This window comes from Pituophis catenifer, unplaced genomic scaffold (assembly GCF_029215685.1).
Source record: "Pituophis catenifer annectens isolate HBS135680 unplaced genomic scaffold, rPitCat1.0.hap2 SCAF_1, whole genome shotgun sequence".
NCBI classification, from domain to species: Eukaryota; Metazoa; Chordata; class Lepidosauria; order Squamata; family Colubridae; genus Pituophis; species Pituophis catenifer.
This window is the reverse complement of record NW_027256881.1, coordinates 149688972-149708901: the sequence shown is the minus strand read 5'-3', so window position 1 is coordinate 149708901 and position 19930 is coordinate 149688972. Positions and strand designations below refer to the sequence as shown.

Below are 19930 nucleotides of genomic sequence, written 5' to 3'. Positions count from 1 at the left end.
TCTAAATCTTGACTGGAATTTTCTCGGGAAAGATGTCTCTGGCTGATGTTAAAAAACCTTCCCTCTGCACCACTGGGCCTTTAACTAAGGAGGTGATTAGCCAGGCTGTTTCCGCATTTAGTAAAATAATGAGGTCCTGCTACGGCCCCACCGGTAGGCTCAAACAATTTCACAATGGCATGGGAGGATACGTTCGTATTTCATCACAATCTTCGGTTTTGCTGAGCAGCCTTTGTGTCACTGTCCCCGTCTTAAAGCTTCTGGTTGCCTCTGTGCAGAATCACCTTGCGCTCTTCGGGGACAGTGGCTTATTTACGGCAATTTTTTGCTGCAGCTTGCTTGAAAAATACGAGAGCCTGAATATTGCTCCGTACCCTTTCATTAAAATTAGCAAACATATTTTGAGCCTATGCATTGACTACCTTTCATCTGAAACCTGTGGTTGCCGAATACCGGTGGACTTCAGCAGTTCTAAGCTTCTCCTTAGCCTGGTGCGCAGTATTATATTGAGCAAACGCGCTTGCATGCTTAGCAGGAAGGAGGCTGATCATATCAGTATATTGGTGTTAAGAGCCTTTCTGTTTACAATCCCCCAAAACGTGGATTCTAGTGCCGTGCTGGGAAAATGCCATTACATACCTGTAAAAAATAAGAGAGTTATGGATTCTACTGTCTATCCTGGACTTTTAATTGAAATGCCAGAAATGCATCTGACTCCGCCTTTCAAAAGAACTGCTTCAGGCCAGATCAAAGTGGCTCTGTTTGGCATGTCTATGTCAGGAGATTTGTCTCATGCCGGAGAAGGAGCCATAGTTATCCATCATGGAATTTCTCTAGAAGCCGAAGTGTTGGATCAGTTACTCAGGGTAGGCAGGGAAGTAATAACTGATGGTGTCGGTCTTGTGATATGCCAGAAGGTCATCCACCCAACCTTGAAACAGTATTTAAAGGAGAACAATATTGTTGCTGTCGAGAGAGTTGGAATAAGAATGATGGAGCCCCTGAAGAAAATGACAGGTAATGAATAAGCTTTCAGACATGATCACTTCAGGATATGATCCACAAGAAAATGGGATGTGGCAAACCATTAGCAGAAATCTTTTCTTTGTCAGTTTACTAGCTGTCCAAATTGCAAATGCTAGACTGTTAATTGAGCAATAGCCAGGTGTTTGACCTATCTCTAATCTCATACCATATATTTATTTGCTTAGTTAATGTATTTGGTTTCCCATCTCTTGTGCATAACTTTGGGAGTCTTAACAATTAAAAACAATAAAGAACAATCAACTTTAAAACAACAGAGTTAACATAAAGTAACTTAGCAACTAGGTAGGAATACTAAGTTAACACAAGTAAGACCAAGAAACGAATTCACCCATACTCTTGGTCTCAGACTCAATGGCAAAAGCCAAGTTTTCAAGGGAAGACCACTTGGGGGAGATGAGGTTCCAGAAGGCAAGTCTCATGGCAGAAAAGGCTTTGTTCCTGGATCCCACCAGATGGCGCACTTTTTTGGACAGGACTATGAATATGCTTTTTCCACCAGATCCCACATAATATTTCAACAACTGTTGCTTACCACTGGTTCTTTTTTTTAATTGCAGCTCCTGTAAACAATTGCTTGAAAATGAGTGGAACTTTCCATTCCGTAATGATAAACCCTATTAAAGCAAGATATCTTATCACTCGGTCTTCTATTTACACTAATCCATGTGAAGCTCCCTAGAAGTGTCACAAGTGTTAAAGAACAGATAATGGACTACATTTCACAAATCAAAGCGGTCGAGTTCACACACTACACTAAATTAAAATCAATTTTGTTTCCTTCCCTTATCCTAGGCAATACTATTGAAACATTCCTGACATATTATTTGTATTAAAATAGTTGATATACAACTTCATTGAATAATTCAATTGAAACATCTCTGTGAAAAAATATCCAGGATTTAAAAGACATCAGGTTATTTAAAAAAACATAAACAGCATTAAAGTCAGTCTTGTTAGATCCTAGAATTTGAATCACAATCACACATTTCCACAAAATGTAATTGCATTCAGCAATATTAAGAATAAATCATTTGAAGCACTATCTAATTACTATGCTCAACTGCAACTTATTCATAGCCTTTTTGACATACTTTAACTACAATATTGCATGTAGCTAAGGCAGAATCAAAATTGGCTCCATATAATGTACTAATGAAATGTTAATGAAAATCACTTGTGTTTCAGCCTCTTTGATGGTTCAACTCTCACAGTCATATTTGCATCTGGGAAAACCATGGTGTTTTGTCCATGTCCAAAAAACATTAGATGTTTTGTCTAGACCTATCATAGTTTTCTTCTCAAGTAAGCTATGCCATTTTTTTCATGACTGTATTCACCATTTGAATCTAGAAAGCTAGGCTTCTTTGAACTTCTCTACCTTCTATTTGCACGGGGTTGGCATTGCCTCTTGACTTAATTTTCCTTTGTTTGATTTTGATATACAGGAGCAAATTGTTTTTTTGTACTTTATTTTTTCACTTACAAAACGTTCATATTTTTCATTTCTGACCTTGAGAATGGTTTCATCACAAAGATAGTTGATATTTCTCCCAGGAGCTTTAATTTCTATTTTCTCTAGTTCGGCATTTCTCATGACATATTCTTCATGTAAGTTAAATAAGAGGTGACAATCTATATATAACCTTGGGTTACTTTTTACCTGATTAATTGCTCCATGTTCCATTATAATTGTTGCTTCCTACAATTTATTCAGTAGGAAGATATGATAACCCAGCCTAGGTTTTTAAGGGCTTTTACAAGTAAAGAAAAATGGGGTATCTGTTTGAAATTCTCTTGCCTTTTCCATTAGTCATCAGATGTTAGCAGTGAATCCAGCTAGTAGAGCCAGAAATTCTCATGTATTATTTAAGACTGGATAGCAAAATCTTAAAATATTAATCTTACTAGTGAAGTACAATTGTTTGAGAGTTTGAGCATTCTTTAATATTGCTCCATTTTTTACATTAAATTACAAATCTATCTTTTCCATTCCTTAGGCAACAAGACCTAAGATTGTTATGGGGAGGATGCAAATAATGCTTGTACATTATAAACCATCCAGAGAATATGGGACAGTATATAAGCCTAAATGCTATTGCTATTTGTAAGATTTTGAACAGTTATAATGATATTTCAACAACTTCTGTGCCTTTTCGATTGGAAGTATTTTTTGCTGAGGAGAGTTTAATTTCATTTTTCAAAATGTCCAACTAGAATAACGAACAATTTTTTGTGTCTTTCATCAATTTTGACAACTATTTGTCAGTTCCTCTTTATATTGATACCATCTCTTCTTACTACCAGTATCTTTTTTTCTCCCATAGAATTTTGCTTTCATCTTTTAGGCCCACATTTTCATATATGTAATGTTCTTATATAACTCTGAATGCATCAATAGCAGCAATTTGTATTCTTTTCCTGGTGTTTCCGGGTGTTGTTTTTTTGTTTGTTTCATCTTCAAACTACAGAGTTCTTCAGACATTCTATGAATCTAATCCATTAAATCTATTCTTTGTTGGATCCATAATTCTACAGAATATAGCTGAATTCATATCTTGTAGTTTTGATTATTTAATTCATCTTCTGTGGTTTTAGCTGTAATAAAGCTTTTCCATTTCTCTTGCAGAATATATAATCAACCTGATTTCACTATTTTATCCATCCATTGACATCCATGTGTGTAAGGTTTTTTTTAAATTGTTGGAAGAAGTGTTTTGCTTCACTGAATGTTACTGGCAGCATTCTCTTTCCTGCTTCATTCTCTACAGTGAGACTAATTTTTCTGTTATTCCAAATTCTCTTAGACTTTTAATTTTAGCATGGTATGATAAAGTTAAAGTTAATGTATATCTTAAAAATCATTATATTACTGTGCCATATTGAGAATTTGGAACTGATATAAATTCAGACTGTACCCGAAAATGCCTTTATGGGTCTCAGCACAAGAAATATATTAACGGAACGAAACAGGTAAAGAAAAATAATTAACTTATCAAGAGTTGTTGGGACAGGAATACAGGGAACATAAAATGAAATCAAGAGAACAATTAATGCATAGGGATTTAGTTTTAAATTGTCTTCCGATATATAAGAGAAAGTTTTAAGGTAGATAAACATTTAGAACTGAGCAGCAGAAAACAATTTGAAGTTGAAATATGTATAAATAATGAACATGTAATTGCTAAGATGTATAAATTTTTCTTGAAATTTGAAACAGAAGAATAGACAAGAGTACGATAAAGTAGATTAAGAACTTTGGATACACTATGTAGTGGGAAAATATGTGGCTAAAATGACTGAAGTTTAAATTAAATCAGCAGTTAAAAGAATTTTTATGGAATGTTGTACCATTAGTATATGGCTCCAGGAAAGTTGTCTAGAGTGGTATAAAGCAGGGCTGTCAAACTTGATTTCATTGAGGGCTGCATCAGGGTTGTGTTTGACCTTGGGAGGCTGGGGTTGGCATGGCCAGCTCAACATCAGTCATGTCGGCACTTGTGGCGGCCTGAGCCAGCGAAAACGGGTTTCCGGGCACCGTTTTCAGTTGCGACAGTCTCCTGCAACCTTCTGCCAGGGAAAACGGAGCTCCAGAGGGCCGCTCCATTTTCGCTGGCAGAGGCACTGCAGGCCAGTCCTTCGCTGTTTCCAAGGCAGCCCCACGGACCAGATCTAAGCACCCCGTGGGCCAGATCCAGTCCCCGGGCCTTGAGTTTCACACCCCTGGTATAAAGGTACTTCAGATTTATGCTGGAAATGTGATCAATATGAGAATCATTTCCTCATGCTTGATGGACTTAGTGGAAATTTCTGGGTTCAGAAACATGTAATGATTTAAAAAAAATGTTAAAAACCAACATTCAGCTGAAACCAGAACTTGTCTTAAGCAGCAGCAGCCAATTTACAAGGCCATCTTGGTTCTGAGTAGAGGAGGCTACAACCCAACAGCAATAGTAAGGTTGCCTTCCAAAATATTGAATAATGTGTGTCCAATCATCTATCATATTTATATGAAAGGAAGGTGACCTGTTAAAATGATTTCCACTCCATCCCTTTCAAAGAAAGATTAGAAATCAAATAGATTAGAAAAACTGCTGGGCCTATATGACTCTCCTACCAATTAACTAGAAAAAATGATTAATTAACAGTACTTGCAGATATCCATATGATGGATAATGTTGATAATTCATTGTCAATTGATCGGATCTTTTTATTAGAATATTTTAAGTCCTTGACTTTCACCAAAGCATTTAGGGCAATAAATCTCACAAATTAAGTTCCGTGCTTCTTTTCTGAGATTATGTTTTCATAATATAAACTTTATTCATTTAATTTTTGCATCCCTATTAATTGTAAGGTTTGTCCAAATTCCCTGCCTCTATTTCTTGCCACAGAACATTTAAAGAAAATAGAAGCCTCAGAAAATATCTGTTTTTATCCCAAATAACTTTTGCATTCCCAGCGGTCATTTAAAACAGGCTTCTTTGTTTATGGAATCATACATGCCTTTATTTTCCTTAATTGATTAGGTTCTCAGCCAATACCTTCTTTACAATTACTATCTCCTGCTTGTTACGGCCATCTAAAGGACTTACAGACTCAATGTTTTGATTCAAAATGGTTCCTGCATCTAATTCCTGATCAGCCAGTTGTCTGCAGCTTGCTACTCTGCAATAGGAATGAAACAGCATGGGATGAACTAAAGGTACCACAATCTCTTTATATATCTTGCAGTAAGCAGTAGATTAAGGTTATTAGAAGGCTAGACTCTTGGTTGATTCTCTACACATGAAACCAATAATAATGAAACCATGGGTGTCAAACTTGCGGCGTCATGTTGCTGTCATGTGATGTATCGTGATGTTTTTCCCCTTTGCAGTATTGGGTGGGTGTGGCCTGTGTGTGACACATCTGGCCTGCGGGGCGCCAGTTTGACACCCCTGTCTTAGACCATTAAACGCTTGTGGAAATCAAGAGTTGTACTACAAATAAGATGCTTAAGGCACTCTTTAACAAATAACCAAAATGGACCAGGTCTGGAGAGTTTGTTAATGAGAGGGAAGATGATTTAGGGAAGGGATGCCAGGAAAACAAATACAATATATAGACATGGATATAATTGGCATAAAGTTTGGAGAAAAATATAATTGTCATGAGTTTCCTTTCTTTCTTGTCAAGTGAAGTGAAGCTGCAGGTGTAAGTGTAGGCCTCTTTCAACCTTTCCATATACAGGTAGCCCTTGACTTACAACAGTTCATTTAGTGACAGTTGAAAGTTACAATGGCACTGAAAAAAGTGACTTATGACCATTTTTCATGGTTACGACCTTTGCAGCATCCCCATGATCTTGTGATCAAAATTCAGATGCTTGGCAGCTGATTCATATTTATGACCATTGTTTTGTCCGAAGGTCATGTGATCACCTTTTGCAATCCTCTGACAAGCAAAGTCAATGGGGAAGCCAGATTCACTTACCAATTGGGTTACTAACTTATCAACTGCAGTGACAACTGCAGTTTAACAACTGAGGCAAGAAAGGTCATAAAATGGGACAAAACTCACTTAACAAATGTCTCAACAACAGAAATTGTGAGCTAAGTTGTGGTCGTAAGTCGAGGACTACTTGTATTGTGAAAATATAAGTAAACAGATGAGATCATGAATCAGAGGTGGGTTTCAGAAGGTTCTGACCAGTTCTGGAGAACCGGTAGTGGAAATTTTGAGTAGTTCAGAGAACCGGTAGTAAAAATTCTGACTGGCCCCGCCCCCATCTATTCTCTGCCTCCCAAGTCCCAGATGATTGGGAGGAAATGGGGATTTTGCAGTATCCTTCCCCTGGAGTGGGGTGGGAATGGAGATTTTACTGTATCCTTCTCCTGGAGTGAGGTGGGAATGGAGATTTTACAGTATCCTTCCCCTGCCATGCCCACCAAGGCACACCCACAGAACCGGTAGTAAAAACTTTTGAAACCCACCACTGTCGTGAATGTGACTTTAGGGGTTTCTTTAGGAAAAAAGATAGAATAAAACTATAATAATGTAATATTTGGACAACATTGAACAAGTAGATATTTGACAGTGTTTTGGACAGTGAGTGTAATTGTTGTTATGGGGCAAATATTCTAGTATTCTGTCAGAGAGCTGATGAAATCGGACTGAGAGGCATTAAATTGTGTTTCTTGATTTACAGCTGCCGCTTTTAATGAATATTTTAAGGAAATTAGCATGATGAGTATGTTGGCACAGAAATCTTCTCAAGACAAAAAAAAATAACACCTCTTTTTATCCAAAGATGAGGTGATAAAAGAAAAATGAGAAATGATTAGATAAATGGGGCTTTGCAAAGTGCCTGCAAATAAGCTAAATTCCACTGAGATTAACTCTTGGGTTTGTTTAAATCAAGAGACTATTGGTTTAGTTGCTGGAAGTTAATGGTGTTTCCATATCACATGCTGAGTGCAATTGTCTGAGCAGAGTAATGACAGAAGATATTGTAGAATTCTGGTGAGAAAAAGAGTGGAGTAATCCTTAGAGTCAAGAAAATATCTCCCATGCCTGAAAGATAAATAATCGCTGAAAGGAAGGGAGAAGAAACAAAACCTTTTACAAGCTTAATCAAAAGTAAGCATTTCTAATGGTAGAAGGGCATATCTCTTACTATGCACATCTTTATCTGACTAATTATTTGGCTGCAGGCTATTGAAGCACAATTTATGCCATGGCAATGTTTGCTGTGTTCCTGATCATCACACCTATTAAGCATGGATGGGACATAATCTGGGGTCTGTTCCAGCCTAGTTTTGCTTCTGGGAAATGGATGGGAGAAGGAGGATAGAAAGCTGTTTAGGAAATTTCTCCTTGGTTACGTACTGCTATATATGGGCCAACAGGCAGTTACCAAGATTATATTGTAGTAGCTTCGAAATAAAATAATCTGTTGTGCGGTGTTTGTTTTTTAAAGGGGAAAAAGATAGCGAATGATTTCTGTGGCTATTTAAATGCTGGCCAGAAGGAAGGAAAATAAAAAAAAATATCTCAAGTTTTGAAATGAATTGATCAAAGGAATAGGAGCTGCATAATCCAACAATCCTGTCCAGTTCATAAAATCATCTCCCTATCTTATTGCCAGGAGGTCCGTCTTAACTTGCAGGGGGAGAAGGATCCCTAAAATTGGACTACAATAGGGAAAAGCCAAATCTTTAAAGCTCGCTTCAATACGGGGGATACTCATTATTCCCAGCCAGAAGAGGTAAATTCGATAGGTTGGTTCTGTTTGCAGAAGGTGAACCAACCTGCAAGTCAAGCCATATAAGGCTCTAAAGTCAACTCTTCGAATTTGATCCCTGTTGGAAGCCGATGCAGCTCTAGAAATCACGGCTGTTGCAATTCTCACTTGCCAGCATAAGGGCGGGTTCCACACAGTCCACACTAACTGCATTACTATTCAAAGGTAGCTTCATACGGAATGCATCACATTAGGTTATCCTGGTGGTAATAGCCATGATGAGAGATTTCCAGGTCCTGTTTTTGTCTCCTGTATCGCTTCATCGTATTTGCAACATAGGGTTTCCACAGCAGTTTTTAGATCTTCAGGTTTCTTTTTGTTCCATTCTGATTTCAGTGCAACATGCGTAATCCAAAATTCTCTGTTGACTGTGCCGGTTGGTTATGCATAAAGAAAGTACTGTTTTGCTTTTATTTATTTTTTTAGCTTAATCTTCTACTTTACAAATAGAGCGATTTGCACTTTTTTTTTTTAACTGATGCACCTTTTAAAAAACAATTATATTAAAATGAACGCAGGTAGTCCTTGTTTGGCTACCTCCTCATTTAGCAACTGTTCATTTATGATGGTGATGAAAAAATATCTTTTTTTTAATTTTTATTTTTTTATTATGATAACATAAAATGACTTTACAAGACATACAACATTTATATATATACTCTCTTAACAGCTATTTCGTGATGATCTTCTAATATTTACATTTTCTCTCTTTTCCCTTTATATTATTCCAGTTTCTTCTTGTCCCCTCTCTTTTACTTACAGTGTATTTATTAAGACCCCTATTGTAAAAAAGGAAATAATGAATATGTCAATGTATAGAAAATATAAAGTTAATAGGGGTCTTAATGAAAAAATAATTTGATGAGAATCCTTGTATTTGCATACAGACCTTCGTGGTCTAAAAAGCAAAGGAAAGCTGAACTAAAATTGTAAACATAGTCATGCTTTTACATAACTGCTTTACTTAATTTGACTTAAGTTGTCTATCCCAATTGTGATAGCTAAACAAAGATTACCTGCATGGTTTGCTAAGTATTTCAATGTTACATTTTTTTTTTTTTAATTTGATTTATATGCCGCCCTTCTCCGAAGACTCAGGGCGGCTTACAATGTGCTCAGCAATAGCCTTCATCCTTTTGTATATTTATACAAAGTCAGCTTATTGCCCCCACAAACTGGGTCCTCATTTCACCTACCTTAGAAAGGATGGAAGGCTGAGTCAACCTTGAGCCTTGGCGAGATTAGTTGACTTTCAAACTGTCAACTGAAAGCAGATTGAAATACCTAGAACAATCTATGTTAGTCTGTAGTGTTACTGAGCAAATAAAATGGGATAAGAAGTATACCTACTAAACCAAACCAAACCGGGAATTCTTTTGCAGAAAGGGAGGATAAATTAATTGGAGATTTTATTTTTTTCTATTCTGTTTGGAGGGGAAAATATCACCTTCTATAATACAAGTATTTTGGTGCTTTTTTTCCCCCCTCTGCAGCTTGCTTGTCAAACTGCAGAACATGCTTTGCAGTTAACAGTCAAAGATCCATGGATTTTGCTGGGCGGAGGCTGTACCGAAACTCATGTGTCCTCCTACATAAAGCACAAGGTTTGAGAGTTTTATGGGGGGTATTTAAATTATTTAAGGCATCTCAATGTATACATGCTTATGAGTATAGATGAAACACCTTACTAAGACCACATGCTATATATTATATAACATTTAATACATGTATGTCTTAATATATTTGTGCATTATAAAATCAATATTAAGGCTATGGATAAAGCAAGGTAAGGTAAGGACATTGTTGAACCAAGCTTGATTACTAGTGACTTCATGTTCATGTAATTTCCTGAGCAATACAGGTAGTCCTAGATTTACAACGCTTTCTTTAGTGACTGTACCAAAGTTACGACAGCACTTAAAAAAATTGACTTACAACCATTTTTCACACTTGCAACCATTGCAGCATCCCCGTGGTCACATGATCAAAATTCAGATGCTTGGCAACTGACTCATATTTATGACGGTTGCAATATCCCAGGGTCATGTGATCCCCTTTTGCGACTTTCCGGCAAGCAAAGTCAATGGGGAAGCCAGATTCACTTAACAACCTTGTTACTAGCTCAACAATGGTATTGATTCACTTAACATCTGTGGCAAGAAAAGTTGTAAAATTGGGCAATATTCACTTAACAAACGTTTCACTTAGCAACAGAAATGTTGGGCTCAATTGTTGATCCTAAGTCGAGTACTATCTGTAATGCAAATATGATTTGCCATTGCCTTTTCTTGGCTTTTAATTTGTTTGGTTTTTTGTTGTTGCTGTTGTTGTTCCCAGTTTAGTTTGACTTTAGGCTTGGGATCTCCTGGTGATTCATATTAACCAAATCCATATTAACCAAATCAGGTCCTGCTAATTTTTTTTTTCTTCTGGATCAGCCAATTCTGGCTAGGTGTGGCATCTGCTGTTAGACAAAGGAAAAGTATGCAGAGGTCCTATGTTGGAAAATAAATAGAACCCAATTATGTTCTTTGACACAGCACTTGAAGGTCACACAATTCTTTTCCAGCAATAATATTAAATTGAGACAGAATAGAAAATATTATATGGGTGCATTTGTTTTTTAGGGCTGTAATATTGTACAAGGACCTCCATTATCTCTTCATTTTCATGCAATGAATCTTTCTCATGCAAGAGGATTTAAGGTAGTCCTTAATTATGATTGGTCACCTAGTGACCATATGAAGTTACAATGGTTGCTTCCCTCCCCTTGGTCACTTCATCACATTTTGGGCACTTTGCAGCTGGTCCACATTTATGTCCATTTGTAAATCCCATGGTCATGTAACCATGTTTTTGATGCTTTTGCCAAAAACCAGCATTTACTTCTGGTTTTCAATGAAACAGGGCCCATAGCGAATTATTGATTTACTTAACAAACACAGCAAAAAAGGTTGTAAAATTGGGTTGGTCATATGGGTTTACAACTTCCATTGATTTACAACCGCGAAAGGCAGGCTCCATTACACTCATAAATTGATGAGCAAAGTATTTGACACTTACCTGGGAGTCATAAACCACAATGGGTCTGTTCCCAGATAATCTTAAACTGAGCTATAACAGCAATAACAATAGCACTTAAATTTATATACCGCTTCACAGTGCTTTACAGCCCTCTCTAAGCGGTTTACAAAGTCAGCCTATTGCCCCCAACAATCTGGGTCCTCATTTTACCCACCTCGGAAGGACGGAAGGCTGAGTCAACCTTGAGCTGCTCAGAATCAAACTCCTGGAGTGAGCAGTGAGTTAGCCTGCAGTACTGCATTCTAACCACTTTACTTTACTTTACTTTATTTTGGATTTATATACCGCACTACTCCCGAAGGACTCAGGGCAGTGAACAGCCAAAAGATAAAACACACATAATACAAAATTTAAAAAACAATGTAAAAGCACATTAAATAATTTGGCCCATACAGATTAACACACCCCTATTGTTTTAAAACAAATTTAAAATTAACAATTAAAAGGAAGTTAGGCCAGGCCAGCCTGTTGAAATAAAAAGGTCTTGAGGACATGGCGGAAAGTGCGTAAATCCAGGATCCTCCGTATCTCCGGGGGGAGCTCGTTCCAAATGGCAGGTGCCCCCACAGAGAAGGCTCTCCCCCTGGGGGCCGCCGGTCAACACTGTTTGACCGACGGCACCCTGAGGAGCCCCTCTCTATGGGAGCGCACTGGCCGGTGAGAGGCTACTGGTGGCAGAAGGTGGTCTTGTAAGTACCCAGGTCCTAAGCCATGGAGTGCTCTAAAGGTGGTGACCAAGACTTTGAAGCGCACCCGGAAGACCACCAGGAGCCAGTGCAGCTTGCGCAGGAGAGGTGTTACATGGGACCGCCACGTCGCTCCCATAACCACCCGCGCGACCGCATTCTGGACCAGTTGGAGTCTCCGGGTGCTCCTCAAGGGGAGACCCATGTAGAGAGCATTACTGCGCCACCACAGCTCTTATATACTGATATATAGTATTATACTAATAGATGACCTACTAATACATAGTAGGTCAATGAGTAACAACAACCTTCATTTTCTCCTCTCTCTTCTAGAGCTGTAGTGTAACAGAGGGCACCTTGGAAGATCTAGGTTGTTCTTCGGAGGAATTCCACTTAGTAACTGACTGCTTTTGCCACTCATTGGAGTACATTGCTCGCTCTCTGGAACACGACAGTGGCGATGTTCTGACTGATACCCATTGGGGTCATTCGTGGTCTGTTCCACCTAACATTCCTAGCAACTCTGATTGGTCAGATTTTGTTCAAAAGTGTGGGTGCGGCCTTTGCAACCAACAGGAAGACCTCAATTGGAAGATGGTAAACTGTCGTTCTGTTTCTTTCCTTCCCCAAAATTGTGCTAACGAGTCCTCTGTCACGTCTGCTGACCATCTTGTCCTGGATTGTTTTGCCGCAAAGCGGAACGGTTTGCAAGTTGCAGTTGAGACAGCCCATCTCATTTTAGACATATCACATATAATTGAAGACCGTAATTAGTTGCGTGTGCATGTTTAGCGAGGGCAATGTATTTGTGCTGGCAATTCCAGGCCTCTTTCCAACCACATCCCTTGCAACTTCAGAAAAATCTGTAACAAGCATTGGAATTCTCAAGGTCATGTTTGGTATTTTCCACCAATCTATTAGTGGAAGGAAAAAGCAATTCCTGCTGTGTTACAGACCCCAGAGAAGCATTTGCACATATGCAAGTATCTTTAGGGTGCCATACTTATGGACCAGAAATAGCAGTTGCAAACTTGGCATTTCTTGATATAACATAGATATCTTTGTCTTTATTTTGGTTCCTTTGCATGTTTGATATTTTTAAAAAGGCATATGTTACTGAAAACACTTGTGCAAATATGTAACATCTTTTGCTAGGATACATGATCACTGGTTGTTCAGAATGTGAAAAGTGAAAGATTGTGACTAAACAAAATTTAATGTACAGATGATACCACCAGAAATTATTTTAGCCTCTGTAATAAATGGTGTTTCTGATTTTAGCTCACCATGGAAAACATATATTGTTATGCATATAACAGGTTAATAATTTAAGGACTGAAGTGCAACATAATTGGATTCTAAATAACTATTTTTCAAAACACAGAACAGTCCAAGCATAAAAGTAAAGTCCAAATTAAGAATATGTCATTTTTAATTTAAGAATTGTTTAATTTAAAACTCGTTTAGCTGTTTATAGATTGTTACAGATTCAAAATATTTTTCAAGAGTACATAGAAAAAATATTATTTTTTTCTAGCATCAGCTAAATTAGATACATTACATTGAGAAACGTGTTTCTCATTTCTTTCCTGTTACCTTTATTAATGTCATTGCAGAAATGTTAATATAGGAAATAGATTTTGTTATCTGCTTTTCTCTTCCAAAACAGAAAAAGGTTAAAAAAAATGTGAAGTTCTTGCCTGCTGGCTTTTTTGAGTTAGCTGTTTTAGATTCTAAAAGTTTAGTTCCTAAAGAGGTAACCTTACAAATAATTTTAATTTCCTCCTCTAGTGTATATCCTACCATAACTGAAACATCAATTCTGCATGTTCTCCTTCCATTTAATGCATCAAAAGTGTTTCAGATACAATTGATAGTAAGAATGGATTGGTCCTGCCTGCTTACAATATAAAGCAGTTGCTTCCGTCTTTGAACCTGGAATATCCTGGGATATGGTTAAAAAAAATCGCAGTGGTGGCTATCATAGTGCAATCAACATGCCACCATTTTTAAGTGTGTCACTTATCATGGCTACCACCTTGAATATTTTTTACCAAACTCTGCATGCATCTATGCTTTGAATATGAACGGACATATTTTTTCCTAACACAGTTTATATAAATATGTTTTTTTAAAAAAAAAAATTAAACACACACATCTCATTTTGTTACTCTCTTCTTCACTATTATTAGCTACACAATTTGCAGGTGATTTTGAAAAGTGAGCTGTGAATTCTTGCCTGTGTTTTTACACCAACTTTGTTTAGTACTTTTCTTCCTGAATTGTTGAAATCAGAAAATCGTTTTGTAATCATGAGTGGTCTAATAAACACATTACCTCAGATGGATCTTTGATTATGATTTTCTGTGTTTAATCTGCTTTTTCCTTTCATAATCTGTCTAAAAGGAGAACTTAAAAAATCATTTTGTTTAAAATCAAAATAAAGAACTTACTGGTTTTGAAATGCTCTATATAGGAGGATATATTGAATGTAAATCGAGTTCCACATTCTAAGTGCTTGAAATCTGATCCATTGTTGTCATTCTCAAGAACATGTCAATGGTGTCTGTCAATTGATAGCTTCACTTCCATATGCCAACTACATCTGTAATCAAAATACCTTTGGAAACCACATCAAAATCAGGGCAAAACAGAAAATCCTACTTAACATAATCAAATCTTAACTAGATAATGCTCATGTTAGTCTGAATTTGTGCTATCCATTGGAATATAATCAGTGGTGGGTTCTTCCCGGTTCAGCCCGGTTTGGCCGAGCCAGTAGCAGTGACGATATGACGTCACCGAACCGGTTCTGTTTGTTTGAAAGCTGGGCCCTCCCACCCCCGCCGCCCGCATTATTCTTACCTTTTATTTGGCCCCGGCCCCAAACTATTGCTGTCTCCCAAGTCCCAGCTGATCGGCTAGAAGGAAAAAAACTGCTTGAACTCTTGCTGTGGGGCTTCAAAGGGCCACCCTACAGCTGATCAGTGTTAAAAGGCAGTGTGGTGGTAGACCGGTGCCTCCAAAAACAAATGAGTAGACCGGTGCCTCCAAAAACAAATGAATAGACCGGTACAGCTCTGCAAGCAGTTAAAAGCCTGGTAGACCAGTACCCCTGCTAAATCCTAAAGAATTGTCACATGACCATCAAGCCACGCCCACAAAATAAGCCACACCCACAGAACCGGTAGTAAAAAACATTAGAACCCACCCCTGAATATAATTACTGTAGTTGAGTCTTCTCTTAAGGAGTGTTTGTTTATTTCAGTTAAATTCTTGAGTAGTTTACTGATGTCTACATTTTGGGGATACTGTTTGCAAAGCAGTATATTAAAATATTCTATTAAATATTCACTTGGTCAGTTCAAAAGATGTGCCATGCCATCTGGAAGCAATAAATTCATGCCAAGTAAAATCTTGCTTAATAAAACAAAATCGGGAGTTTACTATGGAACGGGTTAGATCTGGGAGTTGTCTTTATTTTTGAGTTCTGCTATGTGTAAGGCACACCCTTGATAAATGCACATAGTTCTGGGCTTTGTCTATCTTACAATCAAACAAATATGCTACTTCAAAAATGACATGTAGCTTTAAACTACTCTTGTTTGGTTTGCTCATCCAAAATAACACTAAAGTGGTTGGGATTTTACTTTGCACATTTCCATCTCCCCACTGAGGTCAGGCAACTCCTGAGACTCACATCTTCCATCCAGTTGCTAAATTTTCAGCCCACTTGGGAAAAGTTGTTTCTAATCGTTCCCCCATCAACTAAGTTTGAATTAGTCATACAGAGCTTTTTTTTTTTTTTTTTTTTTTTGGCTTCTTGTTTCTTTCCATTTGTACAAAAGCTGCAACTGTAAGATGTCAAACCGAAACCTATAATTAAACGGTGATCTTCCTAGCACTTCTGTCTCTCTGGTTCCCTGACCCTACAATTTTTGTGGCAAGCAACCAACTTGTTTTCTTTTTCTTTCCTTTCTCAAGGAAGAAATTAAATAAAAATTATAGCTTAAAGTGAATGGTCTGAAAATGTATTATATTAAAAAAAATCAAACAAGAGCATACCTTTGACGATAACCGACTGGGGGAAAGGAAGCTTTTTAAAATGCAGAATTGTGGAAATCAAGTTTTCTCCGACAATTTATTCCCCTACAACCCAGCTCTGCCATTATGATTTCAGAGATATCAAGCACATGCAAGCAATAAAACCAGAAATAATAGATGCAAATGCCTGATGCCAAGGGGGAGGGGAATCATTCTCATCCTAAATTCTAAGCATTCCTGTACATTTTTCTTCTCCAATAATCAGCCAAGAATTCCTCCCCACCCCCCGCATCACCCACATTTTTTCTTGCAGAGATGTGTATTTCTTCAAATGTGGGGGTCCTTGTGTACTGGAATTGCACTTTTGGTTTCATAACCGATGGCACTTTAGTAGTCTAGAAATGTTCAGTTAAGCAGAATCCTGGACTTTGATCTTGCAAGATTAATTCCAACATGGCAGTTGGAACCCAACAGTTATTTTAAATATCAGAGATATTAAATCTCCAATCCATTGCCTCCACACATAAGAATTTAGAACGTTCTGCTCTCATGCAGAACAACTTTTAAATAGATTCTGTACTTGACACTCAGTCATATACCAGAAAACCCATGCTCAGCAACTGCAGTACTTTCTCCTGCAAGCTTTTAAAGGAATTTGATAGATTTGTCAGAGAATTGACTCTTAGCAGCAAAATGTTGCTGGCCACAGCAAATCCAAAGAGCATCCCAGCATTAATTTAAATCTTTTTTTAAACCTTTCTAAATTCTTAGTCTTTTCAGGGAGCTCGGCTTTGTCTTTGGAAGAGAAATACCTAGACAAAAAAAAAAAAAAAAACTAATTACTGGGCCTTGAACAACATTTCTAGAAATACATGGAATAGGTTTTCTGCAAATGAGCACAAAGAAAAAAGATTCAGAGCCTTGGGCAAGCAAGAGGATTATTTTTGTACAGGGAAAAGAAATGCATTTGGCTTATCAAAATCACATGAGAAGGACTTTTCTGTGTCTGCCTAAAAGCATAAGCTGATTTATTTTTAGGGAAGAAGCAATGCTTAAATAGCCAGAATAAAGGAGCTGGGGATGACAGTTTTAGAGTTTACAATTGTTAAAATGCATAAGATTTCATATATCTGTAAGGATTTGGATTTGTAAAGTGCTAGGAGAAAAAAACTTTGGAGCAGCATGTTCACTGAATTATGCAAGGGTTCCTAATCAGTTGGACTAGTGGGACAATAGCTGATGCAGGCTGGAAGAGCTGCTTCATTCATAAAAGTGGGCTCCTGCAAGGGAGAGAAATACGAAATTTGTATTGTAATGCCACCTTGCAAATGTTGCCCTTTTTTTGTGCAGGTGTTGCAATGTCACATACAGGCAGGGGTGAAATCCAGCAGGTTATGACAGGTTCTGGAGAACCAGTAGTGGAAATTTTGAGTAGTTCAGAGAACTGGCAAATACCACCTCTGGCTGGTCCCAGAGTGGGGTGGGAATGGAGATTTTGCAATATCCTTCCCCCAGGAGTGGGGAGGGAATGGAGATTTTGCAGTATCCTTCCCCTGCCATGCCCAAGCCACGCCCATCATGCCACCAAGCCACGCCCAAAAAATCCAAAAAATTGGATTTCACCACTGCGTACAGGTATACCTGGGTAGGGAGGTATACCTACCTATAACTTTGAATAGTCACTAAATGAACTGTTGTAGGTCAAGAGCTACCTGTATTCTCTGTAGGTGCAGAGCACAGTCAAGGAAACAAGAGTCTCTCAGACTTTTTAAAATTTATTTATTTATTTATTTATTTTATTGAATTTCTATACCGCCCTACTCCCGAAGGACTCAGGGCGGTGTACAGCCATGAAATAAAACACATAGATATACAAAATTTAAAATCAAATAAAATGAATTAAATAAATTTGGCTGAATTAATACCCATAATTTAAAATACCCATAATTTTAAAATACATTAAAAATTTAAAATTTACACTTAAAAGGGAGAAGATTTAGGCGAGGCCAGCTTGATGAAATAAAAGCGTCTTCAACTCACGGCGGAAGGTGCGCAGATCCGGAATCCTCCGTATCTCTGGGGGGAGCTCATTCCAGATCGTCGGTGCCCCCACAGAGAAGGCTCTCCCCCTAGGGGCCGACAGCCGACATTGTTTGGCCGACGGCACCTGGAGGAGCCCCTCTCTGTGGGAGCGTACTGGTCGATGGGAGGCTGTTGGTGGTAGTAGGCGGTCCCGTAAATAACCAGGTCCTAAGCCATGGAGCGCTTTAAAGGTAGTAACCAGAACCTTGAAGCGCACCCGGAAGACCACCGGGAGCCAGATGAGATTTAATGCTATGAATTAGGGTTGAGAATACTGTACAGAATCCCAAGAGCTTGGATGGAAGCTCTCCAGCCTCCCTTATTAGTGAATTCATTAAAGTTGAACCTCTTTTTTTTTTTAATAAAGTTTATTTTCATTTTTAAAAATACAATACTTTACATATATACATACAAGGTTATTGCAACTAACATACACAAATCTGCGCCTATACCACTAATACATTTCATTTCCCTCTCTTTTCTTTCACCCAATTATACCATAAATTCCAACATTTGTAATAATCAGAATCTTTTTGGTTCCTAAGTAATTTCGTTAGCCGGTCTGCCTCTGCGCATTCTGTAATTTTCCAAATCAATTTATTTTCTGTGGGTATTAATTCGTTTTTCCATTCTTGAGCATATAGTATCCTAGCTGCAGTAGTGATGTGGAGGATCAAATACCATTTTTCCTTAATTATTTTGTCTGGTTTCATTCCTAATAAAAAAATCTCTGGTCTCAGCTCTATATTATATCCTGTAATTTCCACCATCCAGTTCCGAACCTTGGACTAATATTTGCCTACTTTGGGGCACGTCCACCATTGGTGGTAGTACATCCCACAACCGTTCCCACGCTTCCAGCATGCCGGAGAAACTCCCGGGTACATTCTTGCGATTCTTGCCAGGGGGATATGCCAATAATAAACCATTTTATAAATATTTTCCTTGTAGGGGGTTGACAAAGTAAGTTTCATATTCCTATTCCATATCTCATCCCATTTATCCAGATTTGGAGAAAATCCAAGGTTCTTCCCCCAGGCAATCATAGTGTCCTTAATCACCTCCTCACCAAGCCATCGTGATACTAAAAACTGGTAGCACCTTGAAAGTAATTTCTTTTCAATTCCCAATAAGATTTTATCTAACTCCTGTAGTGATCTATATATTCCCTCCTTTCTTTGGTCCCTTCTGACTCTCAATTGTATTTGGGCATATGCCCACCAGTCTACCTTTTTGCCCTGTTTTGTAAGCTCCTCTCGGGTCTTCAGTTCCCCTTGAGGGTCAAGCAAATCCTGGTAAGTCAATGGTATTTCCTTATTATATAGTGTTGCATGTGTTACTGCCTCTAATGGGGCAAACCAAATTGGAATCATTGAATAATGCCTGTTCCTAATTCTTTCCCAAGATTCTAATAATATTCTCCGAAGGTAGTGTCTCTTAAACATTTCTTGCCCCTCTCCCTCCATAGAAAATGGTGCCAACCTTGACACAAATCATAACCCTCCAATGTAAGAGTCCTCTTCCTATTTAAAAGTATCCAGTCTCTGATCCAAGTTAAATTAGCCGCTTGGTAGTAAAACTCCCATTTCGGTAGACCAAATCCCCCTCTACATGGAGCCTCTTGGAGCATTTTAAGTTTTATCCGGGGCTGCTTCTTCTGCCACACAAATTTCCTCACATAACTATCTAGCAGTTTAAAAAAAAC

The 19930-nt window shown here is 38.0% G+C and overlaps 1 protein-coding gene across 1 annotated transcript; it reads left to right on the top strand.

The window, feature by feature from the left end:
- Positions 1 to 2: 2 nt before the first annotated feature.
- Positions 3 to 13413, top strand: MKKS (MKKS centrosomal shuttling protein). The gene is made up of 4 exons (XM_070956350.1): positions 3 to 1017; positions 5574 to 5749; positions 9823 to 9933; positions 12433 to 13413. The coding sequence occupies exons 1-4, from the start codon at positions 33 to 35 to the stop codon at positions 12871 to 12873; spliced, it is 1713 nt and encodes a 570-aa protein (XP_070812451.1). The 5' UTR covers positions 3 to 32; the 3' UTR covers positions 12874 to 13413.
- The last annotated feature ends 6517 nt before the right edge of the window (positions 13414 to 19930 follow it).